This window comes from Hyperolius riggenbachi, chromosome 7 (genome assembly GCF_040937935.1).
Source record: "Hyperolius riggenbachi isolate aHypRig1 chromosome 7, aHypRig1.pri, whole genome shotgun sequence".
NCBI lineage: Eukaryota > Metazoa > Chordata > Amphibia > Anura > Hyperoliidae > Hyperolius > Hyperolius riggenbachi.
The window spans coordinates 93110226-93133098 of NC_090652.1; the positions used below are offsets into that span (position 1 = coordinate 93110226).

General features: G+C 44.5%; 1 protein-coding gene across 1 annotated transcript in view; it reads right to left on the reverse strand.

Moving 5' to 3' along the window:
* NHERF2 (NHERF family PDZ scaffold protein 2) overlaps nucleotides 1-22873 on the reverse strand; it is a 138570-nt gene that overhangs the window by 9183 nt on the left and 106514 nt on the right. Inside the window, exons 3-4 of the mRNA XM_068247297.1 lie at nucleotides 13038-13217; nucleotides 646-802 (exon numbers count right to left, since the gene is read on the reverse strand). Of these exons, the coding sequence (XP_068103398.1) occupies nucleotides 646-802; nucleotides 13038-13217 (337 nt within the window). The remainder of the gene's footprint in view (nucleotides 1-645; nucleotides 803-13037; nucleotides 13218-22873) is intronic.

Sequence of the window (22873 nt, forward strand, 5' to 3'; positions counted from 1 at the left end):
ATAGGGAGTAAAGGCACAAGCACGTTTCTTACAATAAGAGAAAATGACATGTTCATAATAATAATTAATGATACCACGTTAAGACAAAATGTTACTGTTCAGCTGCAGAGGAACAGTCTGTCCTAAGAGGCCCTGCATGCCAGAGGCTGCATACCAAGGGTAAACCTGATAAGTCAATATAAACAGTATACAGATGGAAGCCAGAATACTTGTTTAAGGATAAAATATGCTTCCCAAACTACACCCTGCATTCTCTCTCCTCTGATGGCAGCTAGTGTAGCCATGTGACACCCAAAGTAGGAAGAACAAAAGATACCAGACTGAAAGGCTAATGGCAGGATAGTGTACTGGTAAAGGGCTCTGCCTCTGACATAGGGGACCAGGGTTCAAATCTCGGCTCTTCCTATTCCGTAAGCCAGCACCTATTCAGTGAGAAGACCTTGGGCAAGACTCACAACACTGCTACTGCCTATAGGTCATGACTTTGTGGTTGCAGCTCTGGTGCTTTGAGTCCACCAGGAGAAGAATATATGTTGCTTCAATATAATGTCATGTTTGTTTATTGCCACAAGGAAAACTTTTTAAGTGAAATTGTACAGCCTTGTGGAGTAAGGCAGACTGGCTGGGGTAACAGATGAGACCTACCTCCTTTTATGTAGGCGTCTGTGGGGGTGACTCCCAGCTTCTTGAAGTATTCGTCTGTTTCTGGGTCCACCACGAGCAACGTGGTCTCATTCTCTCTGGATTTGATGTTGGCCACCACATCGGAATGCTTCATGCTGTCAACATTCTGTCCATTCACCTGAATGGGGAAGCCGCACAGTGAGAAAGGGAGCGCAAGACTTTACATGTGACAGAAAATATACCGTAAAATAAAATCTAAGAGATCATTCACATAGAGGGTGGGGTGGGAAGGGGAACAAAGGGATTGAGCTTCGCTTGGGCACCACTGCTACTAAAGATCCAGGGTGCCACTGCCAGCTCGTTATGTGATGTTGGGGGACACCTCTACACATGCTGGATTCTCAGGTAATCGGCCTGATCGTTAATCTTGGCTAAGTGTCATATAGCGTGTGTATATATACGGTTTGCAAGTTACGCTTTTGTTGTTTACCAACGCTTCATGTGCTTCTTACTTTTTGCACAGAGCCATGGAAGCTGAAAGCCCTATATAAATAATAATAATAATAATAATGGCAGTATTTGTATAGCGCCTTTCTCCTGTCGGACTCAAAGCGCTTGCGAGGCAGCCACTAGAGCGCACTCAGTAGGCAGTAGCAGTGTTAAGGAGACTTGCCCAAGGTCTCCTACTGAAATAGGTGCTGGCTTACTGAACAGGCAGAGCCGAGATTTGAACCCAGGTCTCCTGTGTCAGAGGCAGAGCCCTTTACCAGTACACTATCCAGCCACTATTAAATCATTAATAATAATCACATGCTTCACCCCCTCCTCCGGAATCCCCTTCCACAACATGTCCGTCACTCTCCAACCTCTGAGATCTTTAAACACTCCGTTTCCAACAAGCATACGCTCTAACTTAGGTCATCCCCCATTTGACCTCCGTCCAAGTGGTACTCCTTAGTAGATAACCTAAAAACACACTGCCTCTATGAGTATAAATATTATACAATACCCCACCGTTTGTTCCCGCCCATTTCTTTAGATTGTAAGCTTGCAAGGCAATGCTCTCTCACCCTTTACTTTGTTATACATTTTATTCATGATGTTACATTTGTCACTGTTATTACCAATTCTGTATTTTGCCCCGTGTCTATATCTGGTGTGCACCATTGTCTGTATTATTATTTGCCCCATGTTTGTTTCTTACTTTGTGCAGCACCATGGAATATGTTGGCGCTTTAAAAACCAATAATAATAACTTATGCAGAATTTTGGTGCACAGCAACCAAGAAGATCCAACAAAACCTGGCAAGGCATGCTGGGGCTTGTAGTTTCGTTACATCTTAGCCTAGGTAGACAGTGGAACCAGGAGTCCCAGCTTGACTGTCTGCGAGTATTGTCACTAGGCCATTGTGGCGGCTCTTTCTCACGCTTTGTAACTATCAGAAACCGGTGTGGCCAAAGTCGGTCTTTTTCTGGCAATCAACAAGTGTGAGAACTCTCCACCGCTAATTGTGTCTCCTGACAAAGGAATGGCAATGAGGGCCCATTGTGTGCGGATCGCAGCATCGGCGGTGCAGGGGTTAAACAGCCTTCTTCTATTGAAATGGTCTCTTTTCTGACAGCCTGCACTCTGCCCTCCGCTCTGGCAGTGAAAACAAACACCAAGGCCTCTCTGACTGGTTCCCTAGCAACCGCTTCCTACTTTCTCCTCACACAAATAATTACTTTGCTTTGTTTATGCCCCCCAGCTCTCACCCTCCTCCTCCTCCCCACAAGCACCCTTCATCTTATTTCTCCCTATGTTCTCTAAGCCCCTCTCCATCAGTGTGTTCTCTGAGTCAGCCATCACCTCAGCCGCTTCCCAGGACCCGGCAGTTCCACATTACCCAGTTCAGCATTTGTCAGTTCCCTCTTACAGGAAATTTAAAGTAACAGGGTTGCAGAGGCTGCCCAGCTGTCCTGCTGCGCTTTTGGTTTCAAGTGAATGTTACAAAATGTTAATTTATAATAACCTGAACCCTTACTAGCCTTTTACTGCAATTGTGTTGCGTTTTTATTACATGCAGTGTGTTTTATTCTGTCTTCACAGTGTAGCTTTCTCAAAGAGGTGCAAGTGTTTTATTTACAAGCCCTACTCCATAGAGCCAAATTAATCCATGCCATGCACTGATGAGGATCAAACAATCCGAAACAGTCTGTATGCATGTTGGATTATTATGGCTCTGTACAAATTAACAAGCTGACACATCATTGCATTCCAGCAGTTCTGGAGGTGTGTTTAGCTTCTAAAGGTGGCCACTAACGGTCCAATTTCTAGCGAAAAATCGTTCGAGCGATCAGAAATTCTGATCGGACGAAAAATCGTTCACTACACCATCAACTAACCAATCATTGCTTCCTATCTATCACGACCAACAAGAAAATCCAAATTTTGGTTCGGCGAAAATTCAATCGGACAATTGTTTTTAGAATCATTCATTATCGATTGTGCCCATAAACTGAGATTATTTACAACCAATCCGATCAGAATTTCTGATCACTCGAACGATTTTTCGCTAGAAATTGGACTGTTAGTGGCCAGCTTTAGAGCAACAATGGTTAATTTGCATATATTCAGCAGTGATGCCCTGGGAGACATCTCAAGCTCACTCCAAGCTGAATTATTGCAAATTCTTTCTGTTTTAAGAAAGCAAACTTTTGTTTACATTAAAGAGGCACTGTAATGACAAAGAATGCAGTCAATTATTCAGGACATCCACTTTTAGGCTGCTTGCACACCAAGACGTTACAGGCGCACGTTAGTGCGCCTGTAACGCTCCCCCAACGCACAGCAATGTAACACAAGTGGGCTGTTCACACAGCCCAAGTTGCGTTACATGTAACGCTGCACGTTCTGTGCAAAGTGCAGCATGCTACGGCGTTGGAGCGGCTATAGCCGCGTTAGACTGTTTGCACATGCGCAGTGGGGGGCGGAGGAGGCGGGGAGAGCCAGCTACAGTAGCCGCGCACATGGCTACTTAATATTCACTGCACTGGCGGGCGCTGATTGGCCGGCGGGACCACGTGATGCGGAGTGTCTCGCTCCGCATCACGTGGTCCCGCTGGCCAATCAGCGCCACTCTGGGAGATATTATGGGCATCGAGCAGCCTAACGCGGCTCACTCTACCGTCGGCTTTTGCAGCACCATACGTTGTGTTAGGTGCACGTTATGCGACCTTAACGTGCCACCTAACACAACGTCTTGGTGTGCAAGAAGCCTTACAGTAATTTTCCTGGTTTCAGTATCAGAAACAATTCCTATAACTATATATTGCTGTACATAAGTGTGTAGCCGCGCCCACCCAGTAATGCTTAACCACTTCAGTCTACAGCGTTGTTCACCTTATGCATCCGAGCAACTTTCACCTCCCATTCATTCGCCAATAACTTTATCACTAATTATCACAATTCATTAATCTATAGCTTGTTGTTTCTGCCACTAATTAGGCTTTCTTTGGGTGGTACATTTTGCTAAGAATTATTTTTTTCTAAATCCGTTTTAACAGGAAGGTTAAGAAAGAAATTGAAAAAATTCATTATTTCTTAGTTTTCGGTCATTATAGTTTGAAATTAATACATGCTACCGTAATTAAAACTCATGTATTTTATTTGCCCATTTATCCTGGTTATTACACCGTTTAAATGATTTCCCTATCACGATATTTTATTTAAAAATAAAGGTGCATTTTTTCAATTTGCGTCCATCACTATTTACAAGCTTATAATTTAAAAAAAATATAATAATATACTCTCTTGACATGCATATTTAAAACGTTCAGACCCTTAGGGCCTGTTTCCACTACACGCAGATTGGATGCAGAATGGATACAGAAAAAGTGACTCCAATGAATGCCTATGGGAAAGTCTGCATCAGAAAAATCGCGTTTAGTGGAACACAGGCCCATAGACATTCATTGGAGTCAGTTCTTCTGCATCCAATGTGCGTGTAGTGGAAACAGGCCTTTAGGTAACTATTTATGTTGTTTGTTTGTTTTTTGATTGTAATGTTTTTTTATTTTATTTTTTTATTAAAAAATGTATTTGGGTAATTTTTGGTGTGGGAGGTAAACAGCTAATTTTAAATGTAATGTAAAGTAATTATTTAATAAAAAATGTACCGTATGTGGGTGCAGTTTACTATTTGGCCACAAGTCAAAAAAGTCCTGGAAGCGAACGATCACGCTTCCAGGAACTAGAAAGAGGACGGGAAACTTTTTTTTGCAGGAAGCCCGCGGCCTTTGATAAGAGACCGTCGGTTTTTCTGCGGGGGACTTAGATTGGTGAATGGGAACTATATTCCCATTCACTGATCGGGGGGCTAACGGCAGGAGGCGGCCTCAGGCAGCAGGAGCTGCACAGTCTATCTGGATGGCTAAAGTGGTTAATCTAGGCTGTTTAGATATGTGAAATTCCCCTCACAGAGCATTCTGGATGACCAGGTATTATTTGTACTTGCTTTAGAACTCTCAGTTGTCAAACATTCCGCAGAGATGCAGTTGAGAGGTCTAAAGCTGTCGCCACCTGTGATAGATTTCAGAATGTTAATCAGGGTGAGGAAAGATTTAACATTAGGCAAACACTGCCTAAATAATCTATAAATGAATAGGAACTGTTATGAAAATAACGTAATGAATAAAATTGCTTATTTTTTAGAATATAAATGTATAGATTGTTTAGTAAGTATTACTCGTTGTAAAAACCTTTCTATTTGATTTACATTCTGAAATTTATAACTGGTGGTAGCAAATTTAGTTCTGCCAGGTGATCTGTACGGAATGTTCATTACTGAGAGTTCTATGCACAGGGGGAGATACTGCTTGCTTGGCAGTTGGAAAAAGCTGTTATTTCCAACAATCCAACGAGGTTCACAGACAGCAAACTGTCAGGACCATGGTCATGACATCACACTGTGGGAGGGGTTTAGCCACATTATCAGCCATACAGATCCTCCTGATGATCTAGTCGAAAAGAGTTAAGAGGCGCCTACACTCCATCCCCTATGCTATTTAGGAGTTTTATATTGACCTGAGGAAGCGGGCCATGATTCGTGAAACGCGTTATCAGGTTTTTATTTTTTTTATAAACTTTTTTCCCGTTAAACTGGTGTCTATACCATCTGGAGAGGTAAGGGATTACCTCTCTTTTTTATTTATAATTTTTAAAAGAAACACTAAAATAGAATTCACAGAGGGCCAGAGGCGTATCTAGAGGCGAACAGTCATGGCTCATGCCATGGGGGCCACAGCACCCTGCCTGTTCCTGTGCTGCACCACCACATCTGCTCCTGTGCTACACCCCATGCCTGCCCTATGCCTCCCCGTCACTCAGACCTCAGATCAGATTAATTCTGTTATCTGTCTGGGGAACATGGCTACTTATGTATGTAGGGAACACTTGGCTTAGTGTTAGAAAAGAGGACTTTTATTAATATCACGAGCCAAAAAGCACAGGCAACCATAACACATGTACATGAAAAAGGATGCGGTTTTTAGAGGGGAATGGGGCTCTGACTGGGGGGTAGGGGGCGCAATTTCAGTGTTTGCCATAGGCCCTATATTACCAAGGTACGCCCCTGCAGAGGGCGCCTCCATCCTACCCAGTACCAGGGCATTTTTAGTAGGGGACCACCAACTCGGAGCCATGGCATGTTACAGTTTTCCACCATTTGGTGACATCGATGGCAAAATGTTCAACGCACCAGGAAAATAAGCCATCCGCTGTCAGCAGGAATAGGGGCAAAGAACCATACAATGGTAGAGATTCAAGTTTTTCGGGATTGAATATTTGTGATTGGTTCTCTTTAAAGGGTAAAGGATGTATAGCGCAGGAAGCAGCAGTGACCTACCATTTGACACCAGTGAACTTTCTGCATTCCTGCTACAGCAAGTAGTAATTAAAGCCCTGGCTATACATTTCCCTGTGACCCAAGAGGGCTGATTAATAAAACAGTGCAAGGTTCAAAGGTCAGCGCTCATAACAAGCTCATGGTCTGCCTTCAGCATGCTGAGTTCTGATTGGCTGCTACAGATTGCTGCACTTGCCAGATGCTGATTTAGAGGGTGTTACAGTTTCCCTTTTGTGTATGTATCTCTGATATACCATCATTTGCATTTGGGCAGTCCTGAACCTCTTCCAGGGTTTTACTGCTGTCTATATCCCTGCTGGGAGAGCTCTTCTGGCTTCCAGATTCTGGGACAGGTTGTCACCAGTACAGGAAACTGAGCACATCTCTCCAGTAGATGTAGTAAATGAAACTGTTATAATGGGCCTTGGGAACTGAAGCTGGTAATTTGGGAGCCTGCAGTGCTTTGGTAAAACGGGCACCATATAGACCACAATATTGATTGTGTAAAGTGACATCCATGGGGTAATTTAAGCATAGTTTTTAGGTAGCATGGAGATCAGCAGACTTTCAATTGTGAGTGGTCAATTACTGACTAATTTTACCACCTCCATGTCCATATTTGTTCACCCTCATACTACATGGAGGTGGTACAATTGGTCATTGATTGGCTAACTGAAACTGTGTTAGCCTACATACTTGCCGATAATCCCTGCTCGCGGGAAACTTATGCCTGATACATACTTTTAATTTTGATTGGCCAATTGTACCTCCTCCATGGAGTATGAGGGCCTACAGATTTTAAATACTATGAACAGATTGTGTAGATAAACTCTCATACTACATGGAGGTGGTAAAATTGGACAGCAATTGGCCGATCAAAATTAAAGTGGATCCCAGATGAAAAACTAACTATAACAAGTAACTTGACTATATATATTATCTAAAGTTTAGATAGTTTACACAGCAAATCTAGCTGCAAACAGCTTCAACAGTTTATGATTATTTATTCCTGTGATACAATGAGAGCGGCCATGTTCTGTTTGTCACATTACACACAGGCAAGCTGATGTGTATCTCCAGCCCTCAGCCTGTGAAAACTTCACTCCCCACTCATCCTCCCTCCTCCCCTCTGCCTCTGAAATCTCTGGCTAGTAACCTCCTCCTCCTCCTGCGCAGACTGAGCTCCCATAAGCCCTTGCTAATAAGGCTCAGAGTTCCAAGGCTCTCTGGAGAAGCTGTGGGCGAGGCTTGTTTAGTTTATAGGGAATTAAGAGTATTAAAAAAAAAACAAAAAAAAAGTATTTGGCTTGAGGAATTCCCTATAAACTATATGAAAGGAACACAATTATGCAATGAGTAAAAGTTTATCTAAAGGTATGTAGCAGGCTTTATATGGCTATCCGATCTCTCAGGCCGGATTGCTGGGCCAAGAGCCATCGCTCGTCCGAATCAACCTACCTGGCAGATCGCTGTTGGCCGTCAGGGGCTGTTGTAAACATGCTGAATTATCAGCAGAGGTGGTCATTATTGTTAATGTTAGGCACTTTTAGGGGGTTAAGGTTAGGTACCTCCAGGAGAGATTAAAGAGGAATGCCAGTGAAAATAATGTAATGACTAAAAGTGCTTAATTTTTACAATAATTGTGTATAAATGATTTAGTCAGGGTTTGCCCATTGTAAAATCTTTCCTCTCCCTGATTTACATTCTGACATTTATCATATGGTGACATTTTTACTGCTGGCAGGTGATGTCAGTGGAAGGAGATGATGCATTTTTGGCAGTTGGAAACAGCTGTAAACAGCTGTTATTTCCCACAATGCAAGGTTCACAGACAGGAAACTGTCAGGACCATGGTCCTGACATCACGCTGTGGGATGGGTTTCACCACAACATCAGCCATACAGATCCCCCTAATGATCCATTTGTGAAAAGGTAAAGATTTCTCATGGGAAAGGGGGTATCAGCTACTGATTGGGATGAAGTTCAATTCTTGGTTATGGATTCTCTTTAAAGGGGAACTGAAGTAAGAGGTATACGGAGGCTGCCATATTTATTTCCTTTTAATCAATACCAGTTGCCTTGCTGCCCTGCTGATCCTCTGCCTCTAATACTATTAGTCATAGCCCTTGAACAAGCATGCAGCAGATCAGGTGTTTGACTTTTAAGTCCGATCTGACAAGACTAGCTGCATGCTTGTTTCTGGTGTTATTCAGATACTACTGCAGAGCAATAGACCAGCAGGGCTGCCAGGCAACTGGTATTGATTAAAAGGAAATAAATATGGCAGCCTCCGTATAACTCTTACTTCAGTTCCCCTTTAAGGCTAGGCACCTAAAACGAAGGGTTAAGTTTAGGACAGGTGTCAGGAAAGCTGATATTTTACTCATAGCCGTTTAGCCCGTCACACATGTGATGCAGTGCCGCTAGAATATGTACTCTGTGTACGGGCCTTTAGCATTATAGTATTTAGAAATGAACTGGAGTTATTGCCTTTTCTCAACAAGCAGAATTTCCCCAATGAGTGAGGTACAGAAGCGTCGACTGTACATTGCTGTAACCATGGCGAAGTCTGTAGGTGAGTTTGAAGCAGTACCTCTCTTCAGGCACAGGCTTTGTGCAGTGAATGAGCTGCGGCCACAAACACATCCTCTCCTGGGAATCCTCTCCCCTACAATGCAGCATGAAATATGCATGCCTGTACTGAAGCCAGCAAGGTGCTGGGTACAGATCAGGTTCCCAAATCCTCCAGCTGGTTTGTCACTGACAGAGGAACAGAGAAGAAAGCAGCCCCTCCTCCAACTGGCATGGCACTCTCGCAGGCTCGCATGGCTGCGCTGCCCGCATGAATTATACAGCAGGGCCCATGGATTGCGGGGCCAAGCTTGCCAGGCACACAATGGGAGAAATGACAGATCTAACGGGCAGAGGGCATCAAAGGTTCAGCAGTCTCGGGCAGCCAGAAGGTGGATCGAATGGCAGAGCATATGTTTTGGGAGAACCACCTGTCTGAATAAAGATGGCCCCTGCCCGGGTCAGGTCCGAGGGGCTGTGCCAAGTGCGCACTCTAATAACGCCTTTATATCCAATGCAAGTCATTCACGCACATACATCCATGCAGCTTCAGCATAGCTATTGTGTTACTAAATGACCCCCTTTGTGTCAGGCTGCAGAATACAGGTCTGACTAATTAATAAGACGCCACAGAATTATAGAGCGCACCACAATGGCAATACAGCGCCACAATGAATGAACTGATACCGCCACCTCCAAAGATGGGCTGGTGACAGATTTAAAGAGAAATGCCTCTGTTCTGTACAGTGCAAGGATTTCAAGAAAAAAAACCTTTTATTTCACATGCAGTTTAAAGAGACTCTGAAGTCCCACTAAAATCCCACTTCATTAGCCCTAATGCCCTACCTAAAACACTGCATCCCCGTGGCTGAAATCGCTACAAAACCCCCCAAATCCCAGGGCAAAAATCCACGACTTCCTTGGTCATGGATTTTGCTGCTGGGGGAGGCAGTGCTTTGGGCTGTAGCTCAGCCTTCATTCTCGTCAATCAGCACTAATCGCCGCCTCTCCCCCGCCCCTCTCAGTGAAAGAAGACTGAGAGGGGCGGAGAGAGGCGGCGATCAGCGCCGATTGATGGGAGTAGAGGCAGAGCTACAGCTTAAAGCTCTGCCTCTACAGGAAGCGCTGCCCAAATCTCCTCCCATGGATTTCGGGGGGGTTTATTGCGATTTCAGCCGCTGGGATGCGGCGTTTAAGGTAGGGTATTAGGGCTAATGAAGTTAGTTAAGTAAAAACTGTATTTTAGCGAGACTTCAGAGCCTCTTTAAAAGGAATCCGAGGTGTGAGACCTATGGAAGCTGCCATATTTATTTTCTTTTAAACAATACCAGTTGCCTGGCAGTCCTGCTGATCTTTCTGGTCAGTTGTGTCTAAATCAAACACTTGAAGCAAGAATGCAGCTAATCTTGTCAGACTTGTCATATACATCTGGTCTGCATGCTTGTTCAGATTCTATGGCTTAAACATAAGAGGCAGAGGATCAGCAGGACAGCCAGGCAATGTGCATTATTTAAAAGGAAATAAACATGTCAGCCTCCATATCCATCTCGAATCAGGCTTCCTTTAAAGGGAGTCTGAAGCGTTATTGAAAAAAAGCAAAGCTGATACTTACCTAAGGAGAGGGAAGGCTCTGGGTCCTATAGAGCCTTTCAGCTCCTCTCCTCGTCCCGTCGTTCTTGCGCAGGCTGCCTGATCGGTCAGAGACTGCTCTCTTCCGCTGTGGGAGGACTTTGGAAGTCTTTGGGAGCACTCAGGCTTCTGAAGACGGGCCGCTCCATACTGCGCACGTGCAAGCGCCCTCTCTACAGAACCACCTGTCTTCAGGAGCACTCACGCTTCCGAAGCCTCCTGAGGTGGGAGATTTAAATGGAGGAGCCTACAGTGGAATGAGAGGATAAGGAGAGGAACAGGAATCCAGAGCCTTCCCTCTCCTTAGGTAAGTATCTGTTTTTTTTATTTAACGTGTACCAGAGACGGGGAAAAAAAAAAGTTTTATACATACCTGGGGCTTCCTCCAGCCCCTTGCGCAAAGATCGCTCCCATGCCACTGTCCTCTGCTGCCTGCAGCTCCGGTACCTCAGCAGTGTCTCTACTCTGTCCTTCCCTGGGAGGTTGGAAGACAAGAGTGAAGGCCACCTTACCCTTTAAAAAAAACTAGTCTACCATTACAGGGGATGTCCCAACAAATTCTCAAGTGTTTGGGATAGAAGGTTATCAAACAATCCTCATCTCAAAAGGTAGACATACATCTAGTGATTCTGATTCAAATCAACCAGGCGATTAACTTATTGGCGATCAACTTCAGTGTGGTTGATTGAAAGTCAATCGACTATTGGCCCACACACTACGAGCGATTTCCTTTGCGAATGGTTCACCTCAACTAATCAATCTGACCGATGCTGTGTCTCCATGTTCTGGTGATGATCGAATTATATGTAAAACAGTAGCCGATTCCTGTGCAATCAAGCAATATCTTCCATCCTGCTCAATTGACTAAGTTGGTCAATTAAATATGATTTTGGCCACTTGTCATCGATTGGGCATACTGGAACACACTTTATCCTCTCTCGATTCAATACAATTATTGAATCGAATGGTTGATCGTACAGCCAAATCGCTAGCTGTATGGCCACCTTAAAGAGACTCCGTAACAAAAATTGCATCCTGTTTTTTATCATCCTACAAATTCCAAAAGCTATTCTAATGTGTTCTGGCTTACTGCAGCACGTTCTACTATCACCATCTCTGTAATAAATCAACTTATCTCTCTCTTGTCAGACTTGTCAGCCTGTGTCTGGAAGGCTGCCAAGTTCTTCAGTGTTGTGGGTCTGCTATGAACTCCCCCTTCCAGGCACCTCTCTGCACACTGCCTGTGTGTTATTTAGATTAGTGCAGCTTCTCTCTGCTCTATTATCTTTTACAAGCTGGATAAATCGTCCTCTGAGCTGGCTGGGCTTTCACATACTGATGAATTACATACAGGCAGAGCTGTCTGCACTCTGCAGTAAGAAACAGCCTGACACTTCAGTGGAAGATAGCTGCAGAGGGAAAGAAGCACACAAATGATCTCTTGAGATTCAGAAGGAAGGGTGTATACAGCCTGCTTGTGTATGAATGTATTTTCTATGTGTGGACATACTGTACATCCACCTACTTCCTGTTTTGGTGGCCATTTTGTTTGTTTATAAACAAACTTTTTAAAACTGTTTTTAACTACTTTTAATGCGGCGAGGAGCGGCGAAATTGTGACAGAGGGGAATAGGAGATGTCCCCTAACGCACTGGTATGTTTACTTTTGTGCGATTTTAACAATACAGATTCTCTTTAAGGCCTCTTGCACACTGCACGCGATTCCGATTCAGATTCCGCTTTTTAATCTGTTTTTACATCCGATTCAGATTCCGATTTGCAGTGTGCAGGGAGCAAACTGCAAATCTGAATCTGAATCGGAAGTAAAAACTGATTAAAAAGCGGAATCTGAATCGCTTGCAGTGTGCAAGAGGCCTTACACCCAGGTTTTACTCTACTTGTGTATTGCCCAGCTATTGATACCCTTTTGCACATATTTTGTAATTTTATGTCTTTTTTTTTTATGAACAATATTTTACTTTCCTGATGTACCTTCAGGACTTTTCTCTGTGCTGATGTTGCAGAATTCCCTTTTTTATTGTAATGCAACACAAAATTGTAATAAACACCTTTGGTTAATGAAAAAAAAAGAGCCTCAGGTGTTCTATAAACCAGCAATTCTTATTGTACATTTAGCTGACAAGGACAACGAGGAATCATACCTCACTTTCCTAAAGAAATGTATAATAAGTGTTCCTTTATTATCACAAGAACGTGATAACTTACAAATATGTTTTACGTAGGCAATTCCATGCATTGATGACAAAGAATGTTGTGTGGGTACACAGGGTCACCATTGAGGCGTCAGCTCATATTTTGTGTGCGTACCTCGACCAGACGGTCCTGCGGTCTAAGACCAGCTTTGGCAGCCGGGGATCCAGGGTCCACCGAGCGGATAAATTGTCCTGGCCGGGACTTCTCACTGTGAAGGTTGAACCCGTAGCCATTTGGTCCTTTCTTCAGACTACAAAGACGAGGACACCTATCGCTCACCTGTCCATTTATGTCCTGCAAACCGACAAAGAAAGATATTTATTTTGTGGTTTTCTCACAATACTTAATCAGCCATTAACATTTCACAACACAGACTGAATGGAAAATATTGTCCACCATTTCCTAGGAGTAAATATGAGGCAAGTATTGACAAATGCATTACTTCAGGTTTCCAAGACTTGAGCAAACTAAACATAACTACCGGTAGTTGAAAGGGTAAGCAATGGTTCTTTTTTTCCTTGTTCTGTTCTGTGGAGCCAATTTGTTGTTTGAAAAATAAAGTTTTATTTAACAGTGTTCAGGCCAAACGGTGAACAGAGAGCACCATAGGGTGTCTAAAATAACTTTTCAATAGTCTACCTACATATAACTGCTACAATACTGATTTCTGAACGATAATTACAGCCCCCTGTCCAGATTTATGTTGTACAACACTTACACACTTACCCCCTACTTACAGTCACATAAGAGGTCACTAAATGATTAAAAATCATCCTAAATCCATTTATTTTAAATAAAATTTTAGCCGTCATGATTGCCACTGCTTCAAGAAATTTTCATTTCTAAGCTCACCCGACCTGCGCTGCCTTCTGATAAAGGAGGTGTGGCCGAGCTGGCATGCATCACCCCTTCCAATTTGAGCCGGATAGGAGTTGCGGCTGGCATGCCACTCAGGCAGCGGGACATTGCATTGTGTTCCTGTTTTAACATTGGGGGTCGTTGGGTGCCGTACACATCCCTAGTTAGCGGCTAAGGCAGTCCTTATCACCCGCCTCAGCCGACTTAAAGAGAAACCATGACCAAGAATTGAACTTCATCCCAATCAGTAGCTGATATACCCGTTTACATGAGAAATCTATTCCTTTTCTCAAACGGATCACCAGGGGGCGCTGTATGGCTGATATTGTGGTGAAACCCCTCTCACAAGAAACTCTGAGGACCATGGTACTCCTGGCAGTTTACTGTCTGTGAACCTTGTTGCATTGTGGGAAATAGCTGTTTACAGCTTTTTCCAACTGCCAAAAAAGCAAGCAGCTGCATCACCTGCCAGCAGTAAAAATGTCACTGTGTGATAAATGTCAGAATGTAAATCAGTGATTTAAAAGATTTTACAATGGGCAAACACTGACTAAATCATTTATACATAATTATTGTAAAAATGAAGCACGTTTTTATTACATTATTTTCACTGGAGTTCCTCTTTAAGGCAGGTGTATGAGGCTGTAAAGGTGGCTTATACAGTATATATATATATATATATATATATATATATATATATATATATATATATATATATATATATATATATATATATATATATATATATATATATTCGGGTGGACATGTTGTGGCATCAATCACCACCAGATTTGATCATATTGATTGAATCGGCCTGATATTGATGCAAAAAATCAAGTAATTTACGTTCTACGTAAGATTCACATTTGAGTGTTATCTCGCCTTAGCCATATTTATTTATATATTTAAGTATTTATATAGCGCCAACATATTACGCAGCGCTGTACAGAGTATATATATTGTTTTGTCACTAACTGTCCCTCAGAGGGGCTCACAATCTAGTCCCTACCATAGTCATATGTATATATTGTTTAGTGCATGTATCATAGTCTAGGGCCAATTTTAGGGGGAAGCCAATAACTTATCTGTATGTTTTTGGGATGTGGGAGGAAACCCACACAGACACGGGGAGAACATATAAACTCCTTGCAGACCTTGACCCGGCTGGGATTCAAACTGGGGACCAAGCGCTGCAAGGCGAGAGAGCTAACCACTACGCTACCGTGCCGCCCCACACATATCACATATCAAGTCTGATAGCTCCACAAGGTGCATAAACACACACAATAACTGTGGCCTGTATTGATCAAGACTTGCTCCCTAGGGCAAAAGTTCAGGGTTGAGCGTCGTACACATCGCTAGGATACAGTCGAGAAACACGGCAACTGTTGCTATAGAGAGGACTGGAGGTACGATGGTGGGACGCATGACAGAGGGGAACAATCTACTTGCACAAGATGTTTTGGCTCTCTGGACCTTTCAGCTGCGTATCAGAGCGCTGTATACACACTAGACGTTCAGCAGACATGACCCTAACTGGCTGCCTGTGCTGAGTTTAGTATAGAGTATGTAGGCTTCAGTGTTTGTTCGTGTATTTCGCTTGTGATTGGAGCTTTGTAAACAGGCAAAGAAAGGGAAGGAGAAGAGGGGAATATCACACACTGGGCAGAATTCAAGACATTCCCAAGCTAAGTTTAGCCAAGCTTTTCTGGCATCACGTAGTGGCAATTTTGAGTGACAGACAATTAAATTCTATGTAGACCTTTTTTTTCCATAAGAAGATATGCTCAAATTTATTACTGGAAAGAAAAATCGGAAAATGCATCCATACACTGTACAGACTTTTCACTGAGGGCTGGTGCACACCAAAACCCGCTAGCAGATCCGCAAAATGCTAGCAGATTTTTAAACGCTTTTTTTTATTTTTCTATGGCGTTTTGCTAGCGTTTTGCGGATTGCTGCTGCGGTTTTCAGTATAGTAGATTTCATATATTGTTACAGTAAAGCTGTTACTGAACAGCTTCTGTAACAAAAACGCCTGCAAAACCGCTCTGAACAGGCGTTTTTCAGAGCGGTTTGCGTTTTTCCTATACTTAACATTGAGGCAGAAACGCATCCGAAATCCAAAAAATGCCTCACCCAGGCATTTTTCGTTTCTGCAAAACGCCTGCCGCTCTGGTGTGCACCACCCCATTGAGATACATTGACCAAGCAGATCCGCAGCCGCAAGCGGATCTGAAAACGCCCAAAAAGCCGCTCGGTGTGCACCAGCCCTAAGTAATCATGTATAAGTGGACCTCAACTCAGGACTCCTCTCTGCTCTAAAAGATACACAACAACATAATAGCCTTTAAACAAAAAACATGTATTTGTTACAGCTGATATATATCCTAAAATAAATCCGCACAGTTTCTTCCTGATTCATGGAAGTGATACAGGGGGGAGATCAAATTACAACTTGTGATTAGTCACAAATGAGGGGGAATTAAACAGGCTAAACTCTCTAAATACATACAGTAGGCATTTCTCTACGTTTTCCTTTTTGTCCTGTGCAAGAGATCAGGTCCACGTTAATTGTTTAAAAGTATCACCTGTACTGTAACAATCATGTAAATAGCAGCACCGCCCACTTTCCACTGCTGGAAGAACCAGACTTGGACCTCATTAAAGAAACTTTTGACCAATAAATAAATATGGATTGTCTTTTATCTTGCAGTTCATGTGTTCATGCCATGGAGTCCTCCCAGCCATGCACTGACACCGTCACCTCTCATTATACAGCAATCAATGGTAATTATTCCAATTTCCTTTCAATTTACCTTATTAACCTTTGATCAACAGCCATTCAGGATGTCAATACTGAGCTAACCCACGCAGATATAATGATGCATTTATTCAGGACTATAAGCCAGTTATGCTGGTAGTCAAAAGGAAACCTGCAGCAACAGAAATACGGGGGCAGGGGATCACAAGACAGCCAAAAAACGATCATTTTTTAACCTTCCTGGCAGTAACCCCGAACATAGTTCGGGGTAAGCCGCCCAGGAGGTTTTCTCAGGCCCTGCTCGGCCGATTTTCTTAATTTTATTTTTTTGCTGGACGCAGCTAGCACTTTGCTAGCTGCGCCAGCACACCGATCGCCGCCGCTCCGCGCCCGATCGCCACTATCCGTTGCGGCGCGCGCCCCCCCCCCCCAGACCCCGTGCGCTGCCTGGCCAATCAGTGCCAGGCAGCGCCGAGGGGTGGATCGAGACTCCCAATGACGTCACGACGTTGGGGACGTCATCCCGCCCCGTCGCCATGGCGACGGGGGAAGCCCTCCAGGAAATCCCGTTCTTTGAACGGGATTTCCTGATCGGAGATCGCCGAAGCACGATCGAAGCGGGCGGGGGGATGCCGCTGAGCAGCGGCTATCATGTAGCGAGCCCTGTGCTTTAAAAAAAAAAAAAAAAAAAACTGCTGCGCTGCCTCCTGGCGGAATTTTATCAATACCCCAGGAGGGTTAAAGGAAGTAAGATGGCCTCTTCCATTTTCCTCTCACTTCCTCTACCCTTTAAAGTGGACCTAAACTCAGAACTTCCTCTCTGCTCTAAAGATAAGCAACAGCATAATAACCTTTACAGAAAAACATCTTTGTTACAGCTGATACAAATCCTGCAATAAATCTGCAGTGTGTCTACCTCCTGCTTTCATGGAAGTAGACATAGGGTTAACATCTATCCAGCTAGTGGCTGGATAGTGTACTGGTTAAGGGCACCACCTTTGACATGGGAGACTAGGGTTCAAATCCTGGCTAGGGTCAGTACCTATTCAGTAAGGAGTTCAAGGCAAGACTCCCTAAGGGCTGGAACCCACAGGAGCGCTTTTGGCAGCGTTTTGGCAGCACTGCGATACGCTAGCAGTTTGCCAAAACGCTGGGCTAATGTTAATGGATGGGGCAACTTCCACAGGAGCGTTTGCGTTTCCCAGAAACGCAAACGCAGGACCTGCAGCATTTTGGGAGCGTTAGCGCTTCAATGTAAAGTATTGAACCGCTAGCGGAAACGCTCAGCAAAACCTAAACTGAGCGGTTTTGCTAGCGTTTTGCGGTTCAGCACACTGTAACAAAATGAAAAATAATTCACAGGACCAATCAGGATAAAAACGCAAAACGCAAAACGCTAGGCACCCGCTGGGGAAAAAAATACAATGTTGCAAAACACGACCCAAAACGCGCATGAATCCGCTTGCAAACCGCTCAGACAAAACGCTAGCGGTTGCGTTTTGCGTTTGCGGTTTTCAGTGGGTTCCAGGCCTAAGGGTCCATTTACACTTAATCAGTTGGTGTGCGTTAGTGTGCGTTTTTTCTATAGCAGTGCATTGTGAAAAAGACTTCAGTTAAAACACGTTACGTGTGAAAGGTGCCATTGGAAAACATGGGCAATACTTTGAAAATCACTTTTCTTTCAGTTATAACTGAGAGCAACTGATTAAGTGTAAATGGGCCCTAACATTGCAGGTTGGCCCCTTGAGCGCTCCCTTAGTGGCTGCAGCCCTTGTACGCCTTGAGTCCGACAGGAGAAAAGCGCTATACAAATGTTCAGATTATTATTATTAACATCCTGTATTTAAATATTAGCTGCTCTGCTGAGGCAGCCAGCTGACCAGGGCTGTGGAGTCGATACAAAAATCATCCAACTCGGACTCCTCAGTTTATGTAACCACCAACCCAAAATTGCTCTGACTCCGACTCCTTATGCTTCATACACACTTGAGATAACAGTCTTTGGAAAATGAAAGATCACAGACCAATTTTACCCCATTCCATGTAGTATGAGAGCCCTACTCTACACAGTCTATTCTATGGAGCTGCACTCCCCATCAGATAAAATCTTTGCAAGAAGCTGCACGCAAAGATGCCCGTACACACTCAAAAGATCATTATCTGCAAAAGATCTGTTCCTGCAAAAGATCCATTCCATGCAAAATGCATTATAGTCTATGAGATCTGCAGATCATCATACACACTTGGTTTAACAGACTTTATCTGCATATCTGGCAATCATCTGCAGATCTGAAAATCCACCCTGTTGAATCTGATCTGCAGATGATCTGCAGATGATTGTCTGTTAAACCAAGTGTGTATGATGAGGGCTGGATCGGAGGCGGCTGACGTCAGGACGTCGGCTGACGTCGATGACGTCACTCTCGCTCGATCGCCTCCGGAGCGCCCTCTAGTGGGCTTTCATGCAGCCAACTTTCAGTTGGCTGCATGAAATAGTTTTTTTTTTATTTAAAAAAAACCCTCCCGCAGCCACCCTGGCGATTTAATCAGAACGCCAGGGTGGTTAAACACTGCCACGTCCATTCACTAGTGTCAGTGTGTGTCAGGGTGCAAGCAGTCATGCAGATAAGGGAAGCCCCACTTACATAAACTGATGAAAAAGAAATCAAGTAATTGTCCAGTGATTAAGCAACCCCATTACTGGCATGGGAGAGATTATCTCGCTGACTCAGAAACAGCTCAGCTGTAATTATATGCTTATTTCAGAGAAGGTGAATCAAGTTTCAAAGCATGGCTGCCAGAAGATTAATGTTCACCTGTAGCTTACGTGGAACAAGTGACGTTTTGAGTTTTTAACTATATGAGATAGAATAATAAGCCATTGCTGCCCATTACAATGCAGCCATTTTGAAAGGTGGACCCATATCCACTAGGCCTAATAAAAGTGTTACTGGAAAAAGGTATGCATTAAAAAGCCTATGCAGTCTCATTCATGTGGAAGATTATTTTGAATGACAGTTTAGAAGGAACCCGAGGTGTGAGACCTATGGAAGCTGCCATATTTATTTCCACTTGCCTGGCACTCCTGCTGCTGGTCAGTAGTGTCTGAATCACACACCTGAAACAAGCATGCAGCTAATCAGACATCTAATGTCAGACATCTGATCTGCATACTTGTTCAGGGTCTATGACTTAAAGGGGAACTGAAGTAAGAGGTATACGGAGGCTGCCATATTTATTTCCTTTCAATCAATACCAGTTGCCTGGCAGCCCTGCTGGTCTATTTATCTGCAGTAGTATCTGAATAACACCAGAAACAAGCATGCAGCTAGTCTTGTCAGATCTGACTTTAAAGTCTAAAACACCTGATCTGCTGCATGCTTGTTCAGGGGCTATGGCTAATAGTATTAGAGGCAGAGGATCAGCAGGGCTGCCAGGCAAGGTGCATTATTTAAAAGGAAATAAACATGTCAGCCTCCATATCCCTCTCACCTTGGGTTCCCTTTAAAGGGGTTCTATGGAATAAAAAAAAAAAAACACAGACACTTACCTGGGGCTTCTATTGGTCCCCCTGTAGCTGTCATGTCCCACGCTGTCCTCCTACAATCCTCCGTTCCCCGCTGCCGGCACTGGTCAATTATTCGTCTAACAAGATGAATAGTGCGCGCTCCCGCTCGCGTCTCCTGGAGCTTTCTGCGCAGGCGCAGTACGAGGTTTTCTCAGTAAGCACCCACGGCCGCGCAGCCGCAGTCCCGCTAAAGGGATAATTAGACCGGGACCGGCGGCGGGGAACGGAGGATCGGAGGAGGACGGCGCGGAACATGACAGCTACAGGGGGCCGATAGAAGCCCCAGGTAAGTGTCTGTGTTTTTTTTTAAACTCCAGAGAACTCCTTAAGGCTGCTTTCACAGTGAGACGTTACAGGTGCACGTTAGTGCAGCCTGTAACGCAGCCCCACCGCACAGTAATGAAAAATCAATGGGCTGTTCACAGTGCCCACGTTGCGTTACATTGTAATGCAGCACATCAGTTGAGAGTGCTGTGCGTTATGCGTTAGACGGCGCGCACATGCTCAGTAGTGTTGGGGAGGAGTGGAGAGCGGCCAGGCACATGGCTAATTAATATTCACTGCACGGTGTGACGTGCAGTGTTTACTTCCTGGAGCGGCTGCTCTGTGCGGCAATTGCCCGGGCGGGACCACGTGATGCCGCATGCGTCCAAGAGTACGCATCACGGCATCACGGACGCCAGAGTGAGCTGCACAACACGGCTCACTCTGACGTCCACATCATGGAGCACCAGGCGTTGCGTTAGAGGCACGTTATGTGCCCTATAACGTCCCCTAAACGCAACGTCCTGGTGTGTAAGTAGCCTTAAAGCAGAATTATCGCACATACCCTCTGTTTTATGAGACTACTTTCACAGTGGGACGTTGCGGAGCTGCGTTATAATGTCTTATGATGCAGCATACCGCACTGGAATGATAAGCCTGTGGGACGTTCACACTGTGACGTTAGCGTTGCATTGTAACGTGTAGCGTTATGGTAATGCACTGCTGTAGTGCGTTACCTCTAAACGCACACGTTAGCAGGTACAGGAAAGCACACTTTTCATTGCCTGTATACTTTACTGTACTACTGTATGCCACGGTAACGCAGCATTAATCTGCATTACCACCTTTTTTGTGTGTTGTAAGGCCTCGTTCACATCTATGCAGAGCAGATGGCCGTGCGATGGGAATGCAACGCATACGATCGCACGCCATCTGCGCTGCTACCCGCTGCGCTGCTGATCCCATCCATTGACAGTGAATGGGTCAGTTCTGCGCTTGTGGGCAAAATGCATGCAGCAGTACGCAAGCGGATCATAGCGCATCGTACTGCTGTGCAGCGCCTTTGATGTGAACGACAGAAGGGCATAGAGTAGACAGTGTCACCACGTCATACACGCTTCAAAATGCGCACGGAAGTGCATATGATGTGAACGAGGCCTAATGCTGTGTTGTGACTTTAACGTTGCATTACAATGCAACATCCCACTGTGAATACAGCCTGAAGGTAAATTACACTAAGCATTGCTTTTTAGTAATAGGGCTTTTGGTCTCTTTTAGTCCTCTATAGTTTCCTAGTGGTTCTGGGTCACCCCGAGCTGCTTGGGTATTCTGTTACACACAGTGAGCTCGAGCCTTTTGGGTGGCAGTGCGGTATACAAGCAATATTCAGATAAATACCACTACTACAGCCGAGTGACAGAGAAGGGAGGAGAGGTGACAGTGTTGCAGAGGATGGAGCAACTTCCAGTGGGCCGGGTGAGGAGGGGAACAATGTACATCTTTATGTGACCGTGGGAGACACCCGTACACACACAAGCTCCTCACCCGAGACAGTCCTGAGTGGCTGCCTTGGCCAAGATGGTCATCCAGCATGTGCAAGCTGCTTTACTCTGGTTCTGAAATTGTTAAGCATTATTGTAGGTGAAAAATCCCTTTGATGTGAAAAAAAAATTACAAAAAGCTAACAGAAGGATATTGTATCTCATATCCTGCACCCATCCCTATTGTAGCCACGCTGATTGTGTATTTGTACTGAAAGGGAGACACACAATGCAAGTCTATAGAACAGATTCCACATCTTACAGGGAATTTTTCTCATAAGCTCTGTTATTATTACCATTCTAAAATCGTCTTGTGCGAGGGATATGTGCTATGTATGAAATATGTGTAGTGTGTATGGGATCAGGGGCGTAGCAATAGGGGTTGCAGAGGTTGCGACCGCATCGGGGCCCTTGGGCCAGAGGGGCCCTGAGGGGCCCTCCCTCAACTCCAAAAATAGCTCTCTATTGGTCCTGTGCTCATAATAATCACTTCTATAGATACTTTGAATAGTGGTAATCATTAACAAGCGGTTCCCCATTCCCTTCTTGCACCTCTGACACTGTGGTTGTCCTTGGCAGGTTTTGGTGCGCCGTATCAATTGTTATGTATATAGAGTGCATAGGGGGCCCCCAGGCCCGGATTTACCTCACAGGAGCCTATAGGCACAGATATCCTGGCACCTTAGACTTTGCCCTCCATGACCCTACAACCCCTCGCCGAACCGCACCGCAAGTATGCTGGCTGGCTCAGCTGTCACTTCTCCTTTACATTCCTTGCCAGTCATACATACAGGTGCCCCTTAGTATTATTTATCCAGTACACTCAGTATTAAGTAGCTAGTGGTGACCCCGAATGAAGGAGGTGCTCGAGGAGGGGAGTGAGCCGCCTTTCTATCATCAGGCGCCTGTAGGCACGTGCCTACAGTGCCTTATGGTAAATCCGGCCCTGGGGGCC